The 16,256-nt window shown below is 34.3% G+C and overlaps 1 protein-coding gene across 1 annotated transcript; it reads left to right on the top strand.

The window, feature by feature from the left end:
- Positions 1 to 6,258: 6,258 nt before the first annotated feature.
- On the top strand, positions 6,259 to 8,313 carry LOC147499549 (putative pectinesterase 29). Its single transcript, XM_086563500.1, has 5 exons — positions 6,259 to 6,488; positions 7,106 to 7,262; positions 7,377 to 7,577; positions 7,772 to 7,983; positions 8,157 to 8,313. The coding sequence occupies exons 1-5, from the start codon at positions 6,259 to 6,261 to the stop codon at positions 8,311 to 8,313; spliced, it is 957 nt and encodes a 318-aa protein (XP_086419626.1).
- Positions 8,314 to 16,256: the final 7,943 nt, after the last annotated feature.

Here is a 16,256-nt window from a genome sequence, read left to right as displayed (position 1 = left end):
GGAGGTTTCTAATAAAGCAAAAAAACAAGAGTTTTCATTTTAGATGGTTTTTAAATCAGCAAGAACAATTACTAACTTATGCAACTGAAAAATTACCTATTGAAATGTTATTGATACTATATTCATATCTAACCATGATTTTTCCTTTGAAAATTTAGATGTAGGACACTTTGTGAAGACAAAATAGTGCACATACCTTTTGTCCAAATAGAGCAGTAAGCTCGGCAACGAAAGCGGAATCGGTATCAATTAAAGACACATCCTGTCTCGTTGTCGTCGCCACAATTACTAGAATAGTGACTTTGTTTTCACACAGTAAAACTCTGTTAGGCTTGCCAATGATTAATGGAGAGAAGAGAGAATGAGCATAGGAATCAAAGAGATAACCTACGTTGGGTTTTCTATTCCCAATATATAGGCATAAAAGGAGATATAGTTGTTGTTTATCCGGATCAATCTCTGTAAGTGTTTTAGATACACTGGAGACTTGAGTCCTTATCCAACACACATGTGGACGTACATCCCAAGTTTTACACTTTGTTTCCTCATAAGATATTTTGACGAGTCAACCTTAGCAACTTTGTCTGCTATTAGGTTGGTCTCTCCTCAAATATGCAAGACACTAGGAAAAAACAGAAAGAAAAAGAGCATTCCTCATGCACTCGATCCTTCTATTTGCTTAACGGAAAAACGTTTAGGTTACTACCATAATTGTTTATTAAAGTTTTACAGATTGTAGCAAAATTATAGTTTCAAGATTGTAAGGCGTCACAAATTTACATTTACTCAACTGTAAAGCACAATTTCCAAAAGACGAACATAATAGATTGTGTTAAATGTTATATTGGGTTCCCAGGAAAATTTAGGCAAAAGAATGACACTATGTCTGGTATTGAAAAGGTGTGTTCCTTTCATACATAACCCTTGGAAAATGATGATATATGGATGATCTAAATATTTAATATCAAATAATCCAAGAAACAATTCAATCAATGCTCAAACAATATTTGCCTGAACTTAATGACCACGGAACCAGAAAACTCATGCTCAAATACAAAGCAAGTTGTCATGCCTTGATAGTGCTCAACCTAGCTTTTTGCCTTTATCAATTGATAAACTTACCGATTGATAAACAATGATATGTACATGTGTTCATGGGGGTATTTGTTGGATTTGTGTAGCTAGGTTAGCATGTAGTTCCTATTATCTAGGCATTTTGTGTAACTAACTATCAGTAGTGGATATCGTGTGTGGGTAGTTTATGTTATGGTGTAGTGGAGAAGTAGGCGGTTCTTATGGTAGTTATGTGCGTGGGTAGCTTCTATATATTGTAAATGAGTCTCAAGACAAAATGGAAATTGTTTAAGTGTTTGCACAATTGTGTGAATAAACCCTCGAATTAACCCAATATCGATCATCGATTATCGTGATCGTAACACTCTTTATCAAAAAAATATTTGATATCTATATAACAATAAAATATTCAATCATAATAAATAAATAATAATAAAAAAAGGTAAAGAACGATAAGAGAATAAAGTATACCTGTAACTGTTGTAATTGTTACTCAGACAAAAAATTCCAATCCGTCCTTCATAATCGATTGAGGTCCATCCCCTTCATTGTTAAATGCACTGCTCTAAAAGAGAAACCAAGAGAAAGAAGAAGGAACATCACTAGAAAAGACCAAGCAAGTGAAAAAAAAATGTTGAAACCCGTACAAAAAAAGTCAAGGTAGGGGTTGTGAAGCTCAATTGATAAACAAATAAATTGGTAATCAAAAGGATTATTTTTGGTGCAAATGTCAAAAGGTACTTTGAAGACACGTGCAATTCGTGACTATGAGGCCCATAGTAAAAGAAAGTTGGGCCTAATTTTACTTCATCAGTAGATAATTGAATGGACTGTGGCCTTCTAAAACAAAATCCAATATATCTACTATTTATTTGGGCTTGAACCATTCGGTGGAAGTTTAAACATTAATTTTCCTTTCTTTCAATCTCAATACACTATGTTCATGAGTTCAAATATGTTCTTCATTCCACCTTCTTAATTATCTATTTTTTTTTTCACATTCTTAATGATTGAGTTATATTTATACAAAATATACATAGGATTTGTATTTATGGGCTTTCATATCATAAGCCCAATCCAATATAGCTAGCCCCGCTCTTAGAAGTACATACTTATTTTAAGTTAAAATAAGTACGTAAAACTTCACTTAGAAAATGAATTCAAATATGATTTTTTGTAGATATGATGGACTCACCATAAAACTCATCTCCATAAAATTTCAGATCATTTGGATACTTCTAACCTAGGCAAAAGATAATTGCAAAAACTCAACATTTCTAGACCGTTAGATTTCTTTTTAAAGATGACAACAATTTTTATCGAAATTAGATGTTTCCAAATGAGCTAAAATTTTGTGGATATGATATTTATGGTGAATAAATCATATCCACAAAAAATTAGGTTTGAATTCATTTTCTAGATGAAATTTTAACTTACGTACTTATTTTAAGTTAAAAAATTACGTACGTCTAAGAACAAGACTGTATATATACTATCTGTTGGGCATCTAATAATAATTATGAAAAGTCCAAATAAAAAAAAAATGATGAATAAATTATTTTGGGTTTAACCTAAGATTAATGTTAACTAAGCCATTAGCCTAATATTCAAGGATGTTAACCTTAAAATACACATTGCCCATTTGAAGTTTTGGAGCACACTAAACCACTAATGCATTTGTTTTCTCATTTTCTCATAATTTTAGCATGTTTCTTGAAGAACATTAGTATTTGAATTGTACACCCATGAGGTGCTAATTATGGCACAAATTTAGCACAATTGCCAATTGAATCATGACTTTCTTCTAATGGCAGATGTCTCTAAAAAAATATACAAATGGATTTCAAACGAGATTCGTTACCAAAAGTTCAACATAGATAGTCTGGCTCAATTACTCAGAGACCAAAGAAACCAAACCCTCTCTCTCTCTCTTTCTAAACAGTCCCAAAGTAGTAATAGATATACGATTATGACAATAAGCCGGATTAATGTATCATAAGTATGCAAAGACTGTAAATGTGCAAATACACATAGTGATGTCGTTGTGTGTAGCAATTCAATTCATAATACAAATTCATTAACAACTCATCGACTATAATACTCAATCCTAAGGTACATTATATGTTTAGGAATTATATTTCTTATGAAAAACTTCTAATTTATATATTGGTAGTGATTATAAGGAATTTTAAAAAGGTATCAAGGTCTCAAACTCTCAATATATCATAAATGACATGAATCTTGGTTATTCTAATCAGATAGTCCGATTCTTAGTTTAATATATTGGTGCAAACTCCAACTAAATTGATTAGAGTGACGAAACAAACTAGAGTAATTTTCATCGCTATGAATCGGCCTTTCACTCATGAATTAGTTAATTAGCAAGTTCATCTAATAGAAACCATTAAATCATACCTCATAAGCATCTCAACAATCATGTTTGGCTAACATTGGAAATTGACCAAACACCGATCACTCCATACCAAAATTCTCAAATTTTCACAACCTTAATATAATGATCTGCATGGTAGGATTATTGGTCACTGGAATTGCAGTCGTTGCCTATCCATTTGTTACTCTCAAAATATTGCATGGGCCAATGAGAACCAACACCACAACCCTGTCATGGTATGTTGGTTGCTTAATTGTTTCATACTCAATGCGTCGACAAATGGTTCTTCACTCATTCCAACTGCATTGAACTAACCTCAAAGAAGAATAATTAACTGGCCAAAAATCGAAAACTGGATACAAATACATTGAACTAATTTAACCTCAAAGAATAATAATTAATGGAAAATCGGAAACTAGATGTAAATGCATTGAACTAATAGAACTAATAAGTAACGGGGAATCGGAAAATGGATGCAACTATATTAAATTAACCTCAAGGAAGAATAACTTACGGGAAATCCTCAAAGAAGTATAATTAACATGAAATTAGAAACTGGATGCAACTGTATTGAACTAAACTCAAAGAAGAAGTAACGGGAAATCGGAAATTGGATGCCAATGCATTGAACTATCCTCAAAGAATAACTAACGGGGAATCGAAACTGGATGCACATGCATTGAACTAACCTAAAAAATATAATTAACTGGAATTATAAACTTGATGCAAATGCATTGGACTTACCTCAAAGAATAATTAATTGGAAATCGAAAACTGGATGCAAATGCATTGAAATAACCTCAAAGAAGAATAATTAACGGAAAATCGAAAACTAGATACAATTGCATTGAACTAACCTCAAAGAAAAATTAACGTGAAATCAGAAATTGGATGCAAATGCATTGAATCAACATCAAAAAATAATTAACTGGAAAACATAAACTAGATGCAAATACATTGAGCTAACCTCAAAACTTTGTTGTATTATATGTATTGGGAATGTCTTGACAAGTATAGGTTTGCATTTAAAATGGTGTTTATTATATCTCTTTATGTATGATTGGAAATGCCTTGCTATTTATGTAGCTTTAATATGATTTTTGCCTCATTGGGCATTCTTTCAAAACTTCAATTAAACAGAAAGAAGTCAAAGGGTTTTATCGTTTTTATGGAAAGTGGGGTTTTTACATTGCAAAAAAATTGAATGAGTAACCAATATAATATTCATATCTCTTAGCTTGTTCAGTTCTTGAGCAATTTTCTAAAAAAAAAAAAAAAAACAAATCTATTTTGCCCAGTTCCAACAACTGCATCTTCTGAAATAAAAATCCAACTATGATATAAATTTTCATTTTCTACGACTGTGACATTTTTTAAACGACTTTCCTTGAACATGGGTATGTTGGCTATTTTCTTGGCTTTGGTTTTGGCTATTTCTACCTCCCCTATTTCCTCTACCTCTAGACTTTTGTGAAGACATTTTGTTGAAGAATGAAAGAAGAAAGATGAGTGAATTGATGAAAATTGAGTGAGGCACCAATGCATATATATAGGGTAGAAGTCTAACGGATCTAAATATATCCATTGGGCCCAAAAACATCCAGCCGTTTTAATTTGTTATTTTAATTTTTTATTAAAAAAAATTTGAAAAAGTTCTGGACGGCTAAACTTGACCCGTCCAACATCTTGGGCCCAACGGTCCAAAATCGAGCTGTTTTAATTTTTTAATTAAAAAAATGAAAAAATTCTAGACAACAAAACTTGACCCGTCTAATATGTGGACGGCTAAAGTTGTCTCATGCAAGTGGCTGCTAAATTTTTGAGTATTTTGGTTGAGAATTTGACAATTACTGAGATAGAAAAAGGTGTTTGGCAGCACGTTGGTGAACGGAATTGCCAAAAAATATTTTATTTGTCACATTAGAAATGATTTTTAGCAGTGTGTTGATAATACTCTTATGATGTTTTTGACTAATTTTATGACATTAGAAAGAGATTTCTACAGCAGTTTTGTTTATGACATTTTCTATAAACTTTTTTTTTGACACCGCCCAATTGCTGAGATAGAAAAGAGTGTTTGGCATAGCGTTGGTGAACGAAATTGCCAAAAAATATTTTATCCGTCACATTAGAAATGATTTTTAGCAGTGCGTTGATGATACTCTTATGACGTGTTTGACTAATTTTATGACATTAGAAAGGGATTTCTACGGCAGTTTTTTATGACACTGTTTTGTATCCAAAAGTGGTCATGATATGGTCTTTATGACAGATTCTAGGCAGTCATGAAAGACCCATTTTTAGTAGTGATTTTCTTTAATGGTTAAAGAGATTCAGTAGTATGAAAGGAGATCCAGAAAAGGTTGGCTAATTTAGTTATTAACTAAAATTGGGATTCCTTAAAAAATGTATCTAAATTAATGTTAAAATGTGATTACATAAACTGATTTGGGAGGGAAGAAATAGAAGTATATAAGATTCTGATTACAATATGTCATTAGAGCCATGCAAGAACAGTGGCCATTCTAGTTTAAATCTTTTATGATTAGGAAGGCTTAGTAATGCAATATTCAGTTATAACAAATTTCCCTTTAATATAAATCAAAAACAAAAAACTTGCAGCCAAAATAATATACTGTACCAAAATAGCTCAGATATATGTTGAATGTTCATTGTATATAAACCACTGGTTTTGCAGTTCGCAAGTAGTATGACACTCTTGTTTTGTTCCAAAAAGAAGACGAAGTAGTAACTTTGCTTTGTTGATTTTTAGCTTTTCAGTACCTCTTACAATGAGTTCTCTGCAGTCTCTCAATCTTGTTTGTCTTTCCTTCATTGTTGTTTTTTCTGTGATGAGTGTTGAATCACGATTGTTTCCTACTAAACAACTTGATCAAGCCATTATAAAGATAATAACTGTTGGCAACAATGGTGACTACTACACAATACAATCGGCAATCGATTCCGTTCCTTCTTGGAGTAATAAATGGACACGTATACATGTAAAGGGCGGCAGCTATAGGTATTTCTAATATACATGTGAACATATATGCATTTTGGGGCTTGGGAGTTGGGATCAGTGTGCACTTGGGTGTACAAACGCCTATAAGCAACAATATGTAGATGTGACGCATATATACTACAATTATTAGTATTGTTATTATAATTATTTTTCGAGTTTATGACTATTTAGTACTACGTATTTTTTTTTTTTTTTTCTAAATGGTCCCGTATTTTTTTTTAGCATATTAGTATTAGTACCATGAACTCTTAATTTGTTTCAATTTAGTATCTCAGTCTCTTCTCAGTCTCAATCTGTCCAATTTTGCTAATGGATTTACTATTTAAATTGACTATTCACGTGAGCTCGCCATTAGCGAAATTAGACGTCTTGAGACGGAAAAGAGACTGAAGTATTAAATTGAAACAAATTGAGAGTTCGGTGTACTAATAGGCGAGAAAAAAAATATGGGTACCATTTAGAAAAAAAAAAAAAAGTACGTGGTACTAAATAGTTATAAACTCTTTCTTAGTTATTACTAATTTACTATTATTGCTATTTGATTGTTGTTAAAATTTCACAATCAATATTATTTGTTGGACCCTTTTGTGCTAAAAAGTGAATATCTTTGTCTTTAGAGAGAAGGTTGTGATTCCACATGATAAGCCCTATATTGTTCTGGAAGGCGATGGGTGTATGAACACGACAATCCTTTGGAATGACTGTGATGACATAGAAGAGCCTACTATTAAAGTGTTGGCTCAAAATTTTGTTGCAAAAAGTATTAGCTTCAAGGTAAATACAAAATGCTCTTTTCCCTCAACTAAAGAGGTGAATGAAAAAATTAGAATCTATGCCCTACAAGTTAGAATCTTTATTTGTAACTTGAATGATAATTTTCTCAAACAGAACACTATATACGAAGAGAATCCGGATCATCCAAAGGGCGTGGCAGCTCTGATAGCAGGAGATATGTCTGCATTTTATGATTGTAGATTTTACGGAATGCAGGACACCTTATACGACAAAGAAGGTCGTCATTATTTTAAGTCTTGTTATATTGAAGGAGCTACTGATTTCATCTTTGGCAATGGTCGTTCAATTTACGAGGTATGTAAGTCTTGCACTGGTGGCAAACATAATTATAAGTCCAGAAGACTTGATTAAAGATGAATTTCGTTTAAGGATAACCGTTAAATTTACTGCTAGTAGCTAGCTAGTTGTGGAATTCAAAATCTTGCCTACATATCCTAACAGAACTACTTTTGAGTTCCTCACTTTCCCCTTTTCTTCTTCATATGCAGGATTGTTCAATAAATGTTACTGCAGGGAATATTCGAGCAGGATTCATAACAGCTCAAAGTAGAAGTACCCCGAGTGAGTTAACTGGGTTTGTATTTAAAAATTGCATTGTGAATGGAACTGGTGAAACTTTTTTGGGGAGGCCATGGAGACGTTACTCAAGGGTAATGTTCTACAAATCGTATTTATCAGAGGTTGTGATTCGTGAAGGATGGTATGCTTGGGACTTCGCTGGCGATGAGTATGATTTCCTATCCATTGTCATCCCTCAGAATTTTATATTCCTACGAATCCACCTTGAAACAATTAATTATCGACTTTGAACAAGTAACCAGCTAAAGTTGAATTGCTAACTGATTTGTTTGCTACTGTGTATGTTTGAAACAGGGGGACAATACTTTACGCCGAGTTTAATTGCACTGGTATTGGATCCGAAACTGCAGGGAGAGTGAAATGGGAAAAGGTAGTCAGCCAAAAAGACGCGGATCAACTGGCTGATATAAGTTTCATTGACCAAGAAGGCTGGCTTTTAAACCATCCTTAACTGAAGCAGATAACAGAGCTTTGAACTAATACTCGCTAATTACATATTACTTGTACCATGCAAACTGAAGCACACCACAAAGATATCATTGTAGAAAATTGTTTATTTGAAGAAAATGCAAGTGAATAATAATTGGGGAGGGGTTCCAGGGACATATTTTATCTTGACACGTAAACAAACTCAAAATCGTTAGGGCATTTATAAGTTTCGGATTAGACTAATATTTTGTAGATATGATCTCCTAACTATTCTAAACATTGTCACAAATAAAAAAAAATTAAAAATGTCTAAACTTGCCAAATATAGTATCAAAAATGGTGAAAATGAACGGTCTACAATTAGCCAAATTTTGTAAATTGTTAACTACATTTGGCAAGTTTGGAATTTTTTGATTTTTTTGGTTATTTGTGACAATGTTTAGAATAATTAGGATATCATATCTACAAAATATTATTTGTGACAATGTTTAGAATAATTAGGAGATCATATCTACAAAATATTAGCCTAATCCAAAACTTCTAAATGCCTTAACGATTTTGAGTTTGTTTATGTGTCAAAATAAAATATGTCCCTAGAACCCTTCCCTAATAATTGATAGTTTTGAATATTGGGTTAACGAGTATTACCTCCCACTAGATGAGCCAATTTGGATTTCCTCCCACTAGATGGGAAATTAGTGTTTCTCCGCCAAATACACACAAAAAACGCGGTCAACCCAATTTAGTTACAAATACACACAAAAAAACCACGGTCTCCCCCCACTAGATGATCGAGCCAATTTGTCATTGCTTTTGAAATTTAGACAACTTCTCTCTTCTCTCTCTTTTTTTTTTTTTTTTTTTTAGTCATTTTTTGTTTTGTTTTGTTTTTTTTTATTTATATCAACACGAGTTTACATTGTCCTTGTCGTGCTCCAGGCTTTCTTTCAGCCATATTGGAACTACATTAATCCATACAGTAGGTAAAATAGTTAAAGCAAAATAAGCTAGTTTGTGCGCCACATGATTTGCACTTCTACTTGTATATACAACAGTTGTTGTGAATTCCTCTAGTGTTGCAGACGTGTCTCTGAGAGTAGCTTTACATTGAAGAGTTAAGCTTTCATTTTTATTCTCCAAAAAGAAGACAACTGCTTGCGCATCTAATTCAATCAGTAGATTTGTGGATCGGTACTACTTACACCAGATGACTGCCTTGAGAAGACCCTTGCATTCGGTTGATTCAGCATCTGTTGCCCAGCCTCTATCAATTCCTGCAGTGATGAGGATCCCATTAGAATCTCTTAATAAGTAGCCATACCTAGCGTTAAACTCTTTCCCTCTAAAGTTAGGGCAACATTCATTTTATAGTATCCTATTTCAGGGGGTTTCCAAATTGCTTGGGGTTCATTATGGATTTGTAGTTGGACCTGCATGGAATTATCATTCTACACAAAATGATCAGTCATTACTAAGTTAAACTTTGCTAGAGAAGGGCTTGAGTTGTTGTATAGTTGTTGTATAGCCAATTGTGTTGTAAATCAAAAGGCATGTATGTGTCCAAAAGTTAGTCTCGATTTCCCAATCAGCCGGAGGGAAGTACCAGTGGTGGATCTATTCCTGTGTTGTTAAGTGACTGCAAGTGTTTAGACTGAAGTTCCAAGGAGTGTTATACCAAACAACCTTGTAAAACAACAATCAAGGAGAATGTGGTGTAAGCTTTCATATGATTTTTTGCATAGTAGACATGTCTTGTCAAGAATATAGAAAAGAGTTGAGAGATGTTGTCTTGTGGGGATGATGTTATGGTAGCTGTCACAACCCGAATTTCTAAATAATTATTACAAAGTGAATATTTGAAATATAAATATCTCAAACATCACTATATTCAATTGTCTAAAACCCAGACTATGACGAGGTGAATACAACACATACAAAAACCTTAAAAGCCATATCATAAAAGAATCAACTTAAATAAATAATCTAAATATTTATCCGCCATCACTTTATTAATAGGCTATCTTAAAAAAAAAAAAAAACATATCAAACAACTCCTACCATATTCACATGTCATACTGAATGTGTAAACTACGTTATTACATCCTTCCAATAATAATCGGACCTAATTAATAAAAGAACTAACGGACTGCTCTAGGCAAGAATCCAAATCACACGCCGTGGTTCCACTACCTTCCACCTATGTTCCCAAGAACACACCCACGTTGCCAAAACAAAGCAAACATATATGGGTCAGCAAAATGGAATTTGATGGTATGAGTAGACTAACAACATAAAAATATTTCCAGACTTTAATTATCTAAACAAACACTTTATATGTACCCATAACTTAACCATTCTCAGCTTGGAAGATAGGTAGTTCTATCATTTCAACCGGCATAGTTTCTTCCCAAGCAAGACTTTCCATTCTATTAACTCATTATACTAACTCATTTTAATAACTTAGTAATTGAATTAAATCTTACCGATATCCACTTTTGTATAAGGGTAGGACATCATCCCTACACAAAATATTATTAAGTCCTACCCTCCTGCAAACGGAAGTTAGAAATTCTAAATAACATATGTAGATATCCTATAAGTATTCAAATGCAAGCCCAAGCACACCCGCACAATCAAATCAATTTCTCTTATTAATTAATCGATTACTTTTCTTATACACCCACCCTTTAGTACCTATTCCACGATTTGCACTCCACACATTTGCCAAATCACACATTTTTGTGTGCCTCTCTCCCTCCGAATGCCACGATATCATAGCCATCTCTAGGCTTTCATACACATATTTTATAGCCTCTTCGGGCATATAAACTTAGGTCATTCATGGCACATTCAATGAATACCTTAGGTCATTCCTGCCACATTCAAGGAATACCTTTCATATCACTAACGAGTCATTCATGGCACAGTCAATGAATATACCCATTTATAATGCTAACGGGACATTTATGGCATATTCAATAAATGCCCACCTATCACATGACATCACCAGTCATAAAATCTTATTTCCAAAACTTGAGGGGTGGAGAGTTCTAAAAGGGTGTGGTAAATTTGTTGAGAACACTATTATACTTTATTGCATATATTATTTTAGAAAACAGAGGAGTATCTTATTTCTTGTATTATTGTTTACGCGTTATTAATTATATCGATGTCTAAGTGTCATAGCGTTGTATATCATAAAAGTCTGAAATATCACATAGTAGCTAATACACGTACACACATATATAGCACGCTAATAGCCCTAGACCTACCCTAATAGACCTAATCATTAGCAGAGTTAAAGGTCAAACTTGGTCAACTAGTTAAAGTCAACCCTGGTCAACAGCAGTCAACCAGTCCTAAACTCATTTAACCCAAAAACCCAAAGACTAAGGCCCAAAGTCTTTAGCCTTTCCCAAGCCCAACTAAAACTCAAGCCCATAAGTGAAATATGAAAAAAGAAAACATTCAAGCCCACATAAACTGATTTTGGCCCAAGCCCAACAAAAAGAGAAAGGAATAGGATCGCTGTCTCTCCTTCTTTTTCCTCAATAGCTCACCCCTCCACCGATCAGCCACCATCAACCACCCACATTTGGCCCCTCTAAAACCATCGGTTTGAACCCTCACCAAAAACCCAACCTTTCGATACAATCAAAACTCAAAACCTTCGCTACTCCAAAACTCAATCGCGCTGCCATTAACGCTTCCTTCAAGCTTCAACAACCCCACTCTCCAGCACTCCATCACCCCCCACTACCACCAATCATAAACCAACCCAAAACAACAACCATATGAGTTCAAACCCACAATAAATAAGAGTTCAAAAGGTATACAGGACGATTTCTTTCTATTGGGCTTGCACCTCCATTAATAACCATAAGCTTCAACAGTTCAATCTTTCAATAGTAATTTGGCAAAATAACATACTAACATTTAACAAGTTTTAGAAATTAACAAGTTTTAGAAATACTAACAAGATGATAAAAACATATCGACAGAAGGATAAGCAGAACAACAAAAAATATTGAGCGAAAAACTATGACAGAAAGCTTTTTCTTCGTACCCGTAAAATTCTAGGTTCGGTGAAAATAGAAAAAAAAAATATAACTACTCACTTGTGACGCTCCTGTTATCCGCTGATATCAGCTATCAGTAAATCTCCAGCAAAAAACCTCTCTTCTCCTCTATGTGAAAAACTCTATTTTTTCTTCTCTATGTAAAAATAAACTCTACGTGTGAACTCATTTTTGTTTTAAAACCCCCCGAAAAACAAGGATGAAAGAAATCCTAACTAATATCTATCCTATTTTTATTTTATCTATTATCTATTATCTATTATTATTATTATTATTATTATTATTATTATTATGGTCTAGGAAAAATAAAAGAAATAAACGAGGTGTTATAGTAGCATTTCCAAGCAAACAAGGTGTGTCTGGGTAAATGTTTGTTATGCTAAAAAGCTAAATTTAGTTTGAGATGGCACTGACGGCTGGTGGGGGGACTGAGGATGTTGTACATAGATTTAACTGTGTGGTTTCCTTTTTTGGTGAGGTTCCATAAGAGTTTGTCATGAAGATTTGTTTTTGGCAATTAAATACCTTTAATATGGTTAGCTGTGAAGGAGTAAAAAAGATTGTGAAGTATGGATGTGTTCCAACTTTTGTGGTGGGATTGATGAGTTGTGACACTGATAGAAACAAGTGGTGTGGCTGTATATGGTTTTGTATTTTACCCTCCGCTAGGTTTGGAATCCATGAATCTTCCCAAATGTGTATGTCACACTCCCTATACCTACTTGCCAAGTGATGTGTGCAATGCTGTGGGGTAAAACTTCCATCATACCCGACAAGAATCAAGAGGTCACTGTCTCTAGAAATTTTAATACCATTAATTTTATGGTTTTGTTATGTACATTTTTTGTTTATTAATCTTGATAAAACTTCCATGCAACATATGAACAAGAGGGGTGAGAGAGGGTCTCCCTGTCGAAGCCTCTGGAAGATTTGAAAAAGCCACGTGGGGAACCATTTACAAGGATTGAAAAATTGGGAGAGGATATAGAAAGCTCAACAAGATGTACAAGTTGTGAGTCAAGACCAATGGACTTGAGAATAGTAAGCAAAGAATACCAATTGACCTTGTCAAAGGCTTTTGACAAGTCAAGTTTAATAGCCATGAGTCCAGATTTTCCTTTTTTTTTTTTTTGTGTGGAAGATTTCATGTGCTCATATAACATTGTCAGAAATCTGTTTGCCAGTGACAAATGCACTCTAATAAGGTGAAATGCAAGGGTAGATATTTGATTTTATTCTATTAGAGAGAGTTTTGGATATTATTTTATATACAATATTACATAGACTTATTGGTTTGAAATTTGTACATTGCTCCGGATTTTTAATCTTTGGGATTAAAGCTATATTAGTATGGTTGATACTGTCAAGCTTTAAACCAAGAGAGAAGAAGTTTGTGACTAAGTTTACAACATCCTTTTGGAGGATATCCCATGAGGATTAATAGAATAAAGTTGGGTAACCATCAGGTCTCGGTGCTTTGAGAGCACCAATGATGAAGACTACCTCTTTGATTTCTTCCATTGCGATTGGTCTGAGCATATTGGAATTTTCTGAGGTGGAGATGGGGGAGGGAAAGAGAGATTGAATGTGTCACACCCCGAATTTCGACAGAATTCGGAAAAAACATTATTTGTCCCCGACTCTTCGATCTCCGAGGTGTGACGCACTCTCCACTCCCAAAAACCCATAAACAATTTTAAAATATGCGGATAATTAAAACCAATAAAAATTTTAACTTAAACAACAGTCATCTTCATTACAAAAACAATTTACAACTGAAAATGCAAATAACCTTATCTCAACTGAAAATCTATATCACCTCAAGGGAAAACAAAACTTATCCTGAGATGCAACGCTAACGCAAACCACAAGCAGCAGCCAACCTTCTTCAACACTAAACCTGTCAAAACTTATCAACTATGTTCATTGAATGAACACACCCGATAAGCAAACATGCATATCGGGTCAGCATTATAAACAATGCTGGTGTGAGTAGCCCTAAAATACAACATATAATTATACAAATATATACACAGTCCATAAGGCAGTTAGTTCCTCCACCGAGGCGCCTTAACTTTCAACGACTAATATAACATCCTTAAGTTCAATAATCTAGGCAGGTAGTTCCTCCACTGAGGCGCCTTAACTTCCCACTAACCACACAACAAACTATACGCATCATCAATAAGGCATTTAGTTCCTCCACGAGGTATTTTTTTAGGATATAACTAAACTACTAACGTTACCAAACATATACAATCATCTATCTAGAGATATATTATTTACCAACATATTACCATAATTATATTAGTTTAGACTTTCTTTTGTGTCCCTAAAATCACGTCAGATCTATGTCTTACCTAGTTTCCGGCTACCACAATCGCAAACCCAACGCCGAACATGTACATCCACATGCCTTTTACATAATGAGCCACTCAGGTGCGAACCACCTCCCGGGATGGATGCCGACACCGTAAATCCTCACACGGAAGCCAAATCTATGTAAAACCGCCACTATTCGGCATAAAAATATTGCGATCATTTCTATTTTGCGAACGGAATAATCAAGCCACTATTTTTCGCCCGGAGGGTCGCCGAAGGCCATTCAAATTTTAATCAAACGCCGTAAGGAACGCCCAAGGCCATTCAGATTAAGCTCAACGCGTGGAAAGGGGCCAATCACATGAGTTGTGGTAGTCGGGTTCTAGGATTTTCGTTATGTAATTTATTCAAGTGTCATACATTAATGACTCATAAACATTTCTACTATATCACGTGCATGTCAATTACCTTATTGCACTAAGCCATAATATCTAGAAACATCTCAATTATATCTCATAACCAAATTTCATTCTTTCACGTGCCAATATATTATTGCACTACACCACACTCCCGTGGGCAAATATTCACCGATACTATATTAGCATCTCACATATAAAATAATGGAGTGTATATACATTTCTCCAAGATATTGCATTAATACAACTATCCTAGCATATTATATCATGTCACAATGCTTCAACGTATCGCATACATCTTTATTATAACGTCTTAGGAATATAATGTCTCCTAACATCTCAATATCGTCACGTGTCAAAATACACAACATCAATGTCAAATCTTTATTAGATAATGACAACCAAATTATACAAGCTTCCACAGCATTTTATTACTATATGTGTCCATATAATATACACATAAAACGTAGCACAAATAAACAGTCCACAGTCCACAATCAAAGCCCAATATGTATATGCTTTACACACTACTCACGTCAAATCTAAATTAGATAATGACACACAAAGTTATACAATATGGACAATATTTTATTACTATATATATCCATATAAACAAACATATGAAAAACTGGAAAAGTCAACATTCACAGTCAAAGTCAACGGTCAAAGTCAACAGCCAACGGTCAAGGGTCAACACCTCATGGTCAAGGTCAAACTCAACCTGTCATGGTCAAAGTCAAACTGTCATCGTCAAAGTCAAAGGTGAAAGTCAACCGTCCATGGTCAAAGGTCAAAGTCAATGCCAAAGTCAAACGGTCGATGGTCAAAGTCAAACTGCCCTAGTCAAAGTCAAACCGTCAAGTTTGTTCGAAAAGTTTCAGGTCATACCATGGTTCATGGCTAAGGACAAAGGTGTATGGCTCATGGGCTCATGGCCAAGGTCATGGTTCGGACCCAACTGGCCAAGCCCAAACCTTAAAACCCGAAAGTCTAAAAGTCCACTTATTTATTCTACCTGACCCAATTGGATCTATTTTAAGTCCTATGGACTGGCCTCAGACAATATTAGAAACGGGCCCAAAAACAGCTAATTAGTTTGGCCCAAATCCGGAATAGAACTCGGCCCACAACTAACACTAAACTGAAAT

This window comes from Coptis chinensis, chromosome 5, assembly GCF_015680905.1.
Source record: "Coptis chinensis isolate HL-2020 chromosome 5, ASM1568090v1, whole genome shotgun sequence".
Taxonomy (NCBI): domain Eukaryota; kingdom Viridiplantae; phylum Streptophyta; class Magnoliopsida; order Ranunculales; family Ranunculaceae; genus Coptis; species Coptis chinensis.
This window is presented reverse-complemented; position numbering and strand designations above follow the sequence as displayed.

Coding starts and splice junctions, on each gene's coding strand:
- LOC147499549 (XM_086563500.1), top strand. CDS start 6,259: ATGAGTTCTCTGCAGTCTCTCAATCTTGTTTGTCTTTCCTTCATTGTT. Junction 6,489..7,105: donor GTAAAGGGCGGCAGCTATAG/GTATTTCTAATA, acceptor CTTTGTCTTTAG/AGAGAAGGTTGTGATTCCAC. Junction 7,578..7,771: donor ATGGTCGTTCAATTTACGAG/GTATGTAAGTCT, acceptor CTTCATATGCAG/GATTGTTCAATAAATGTTAC.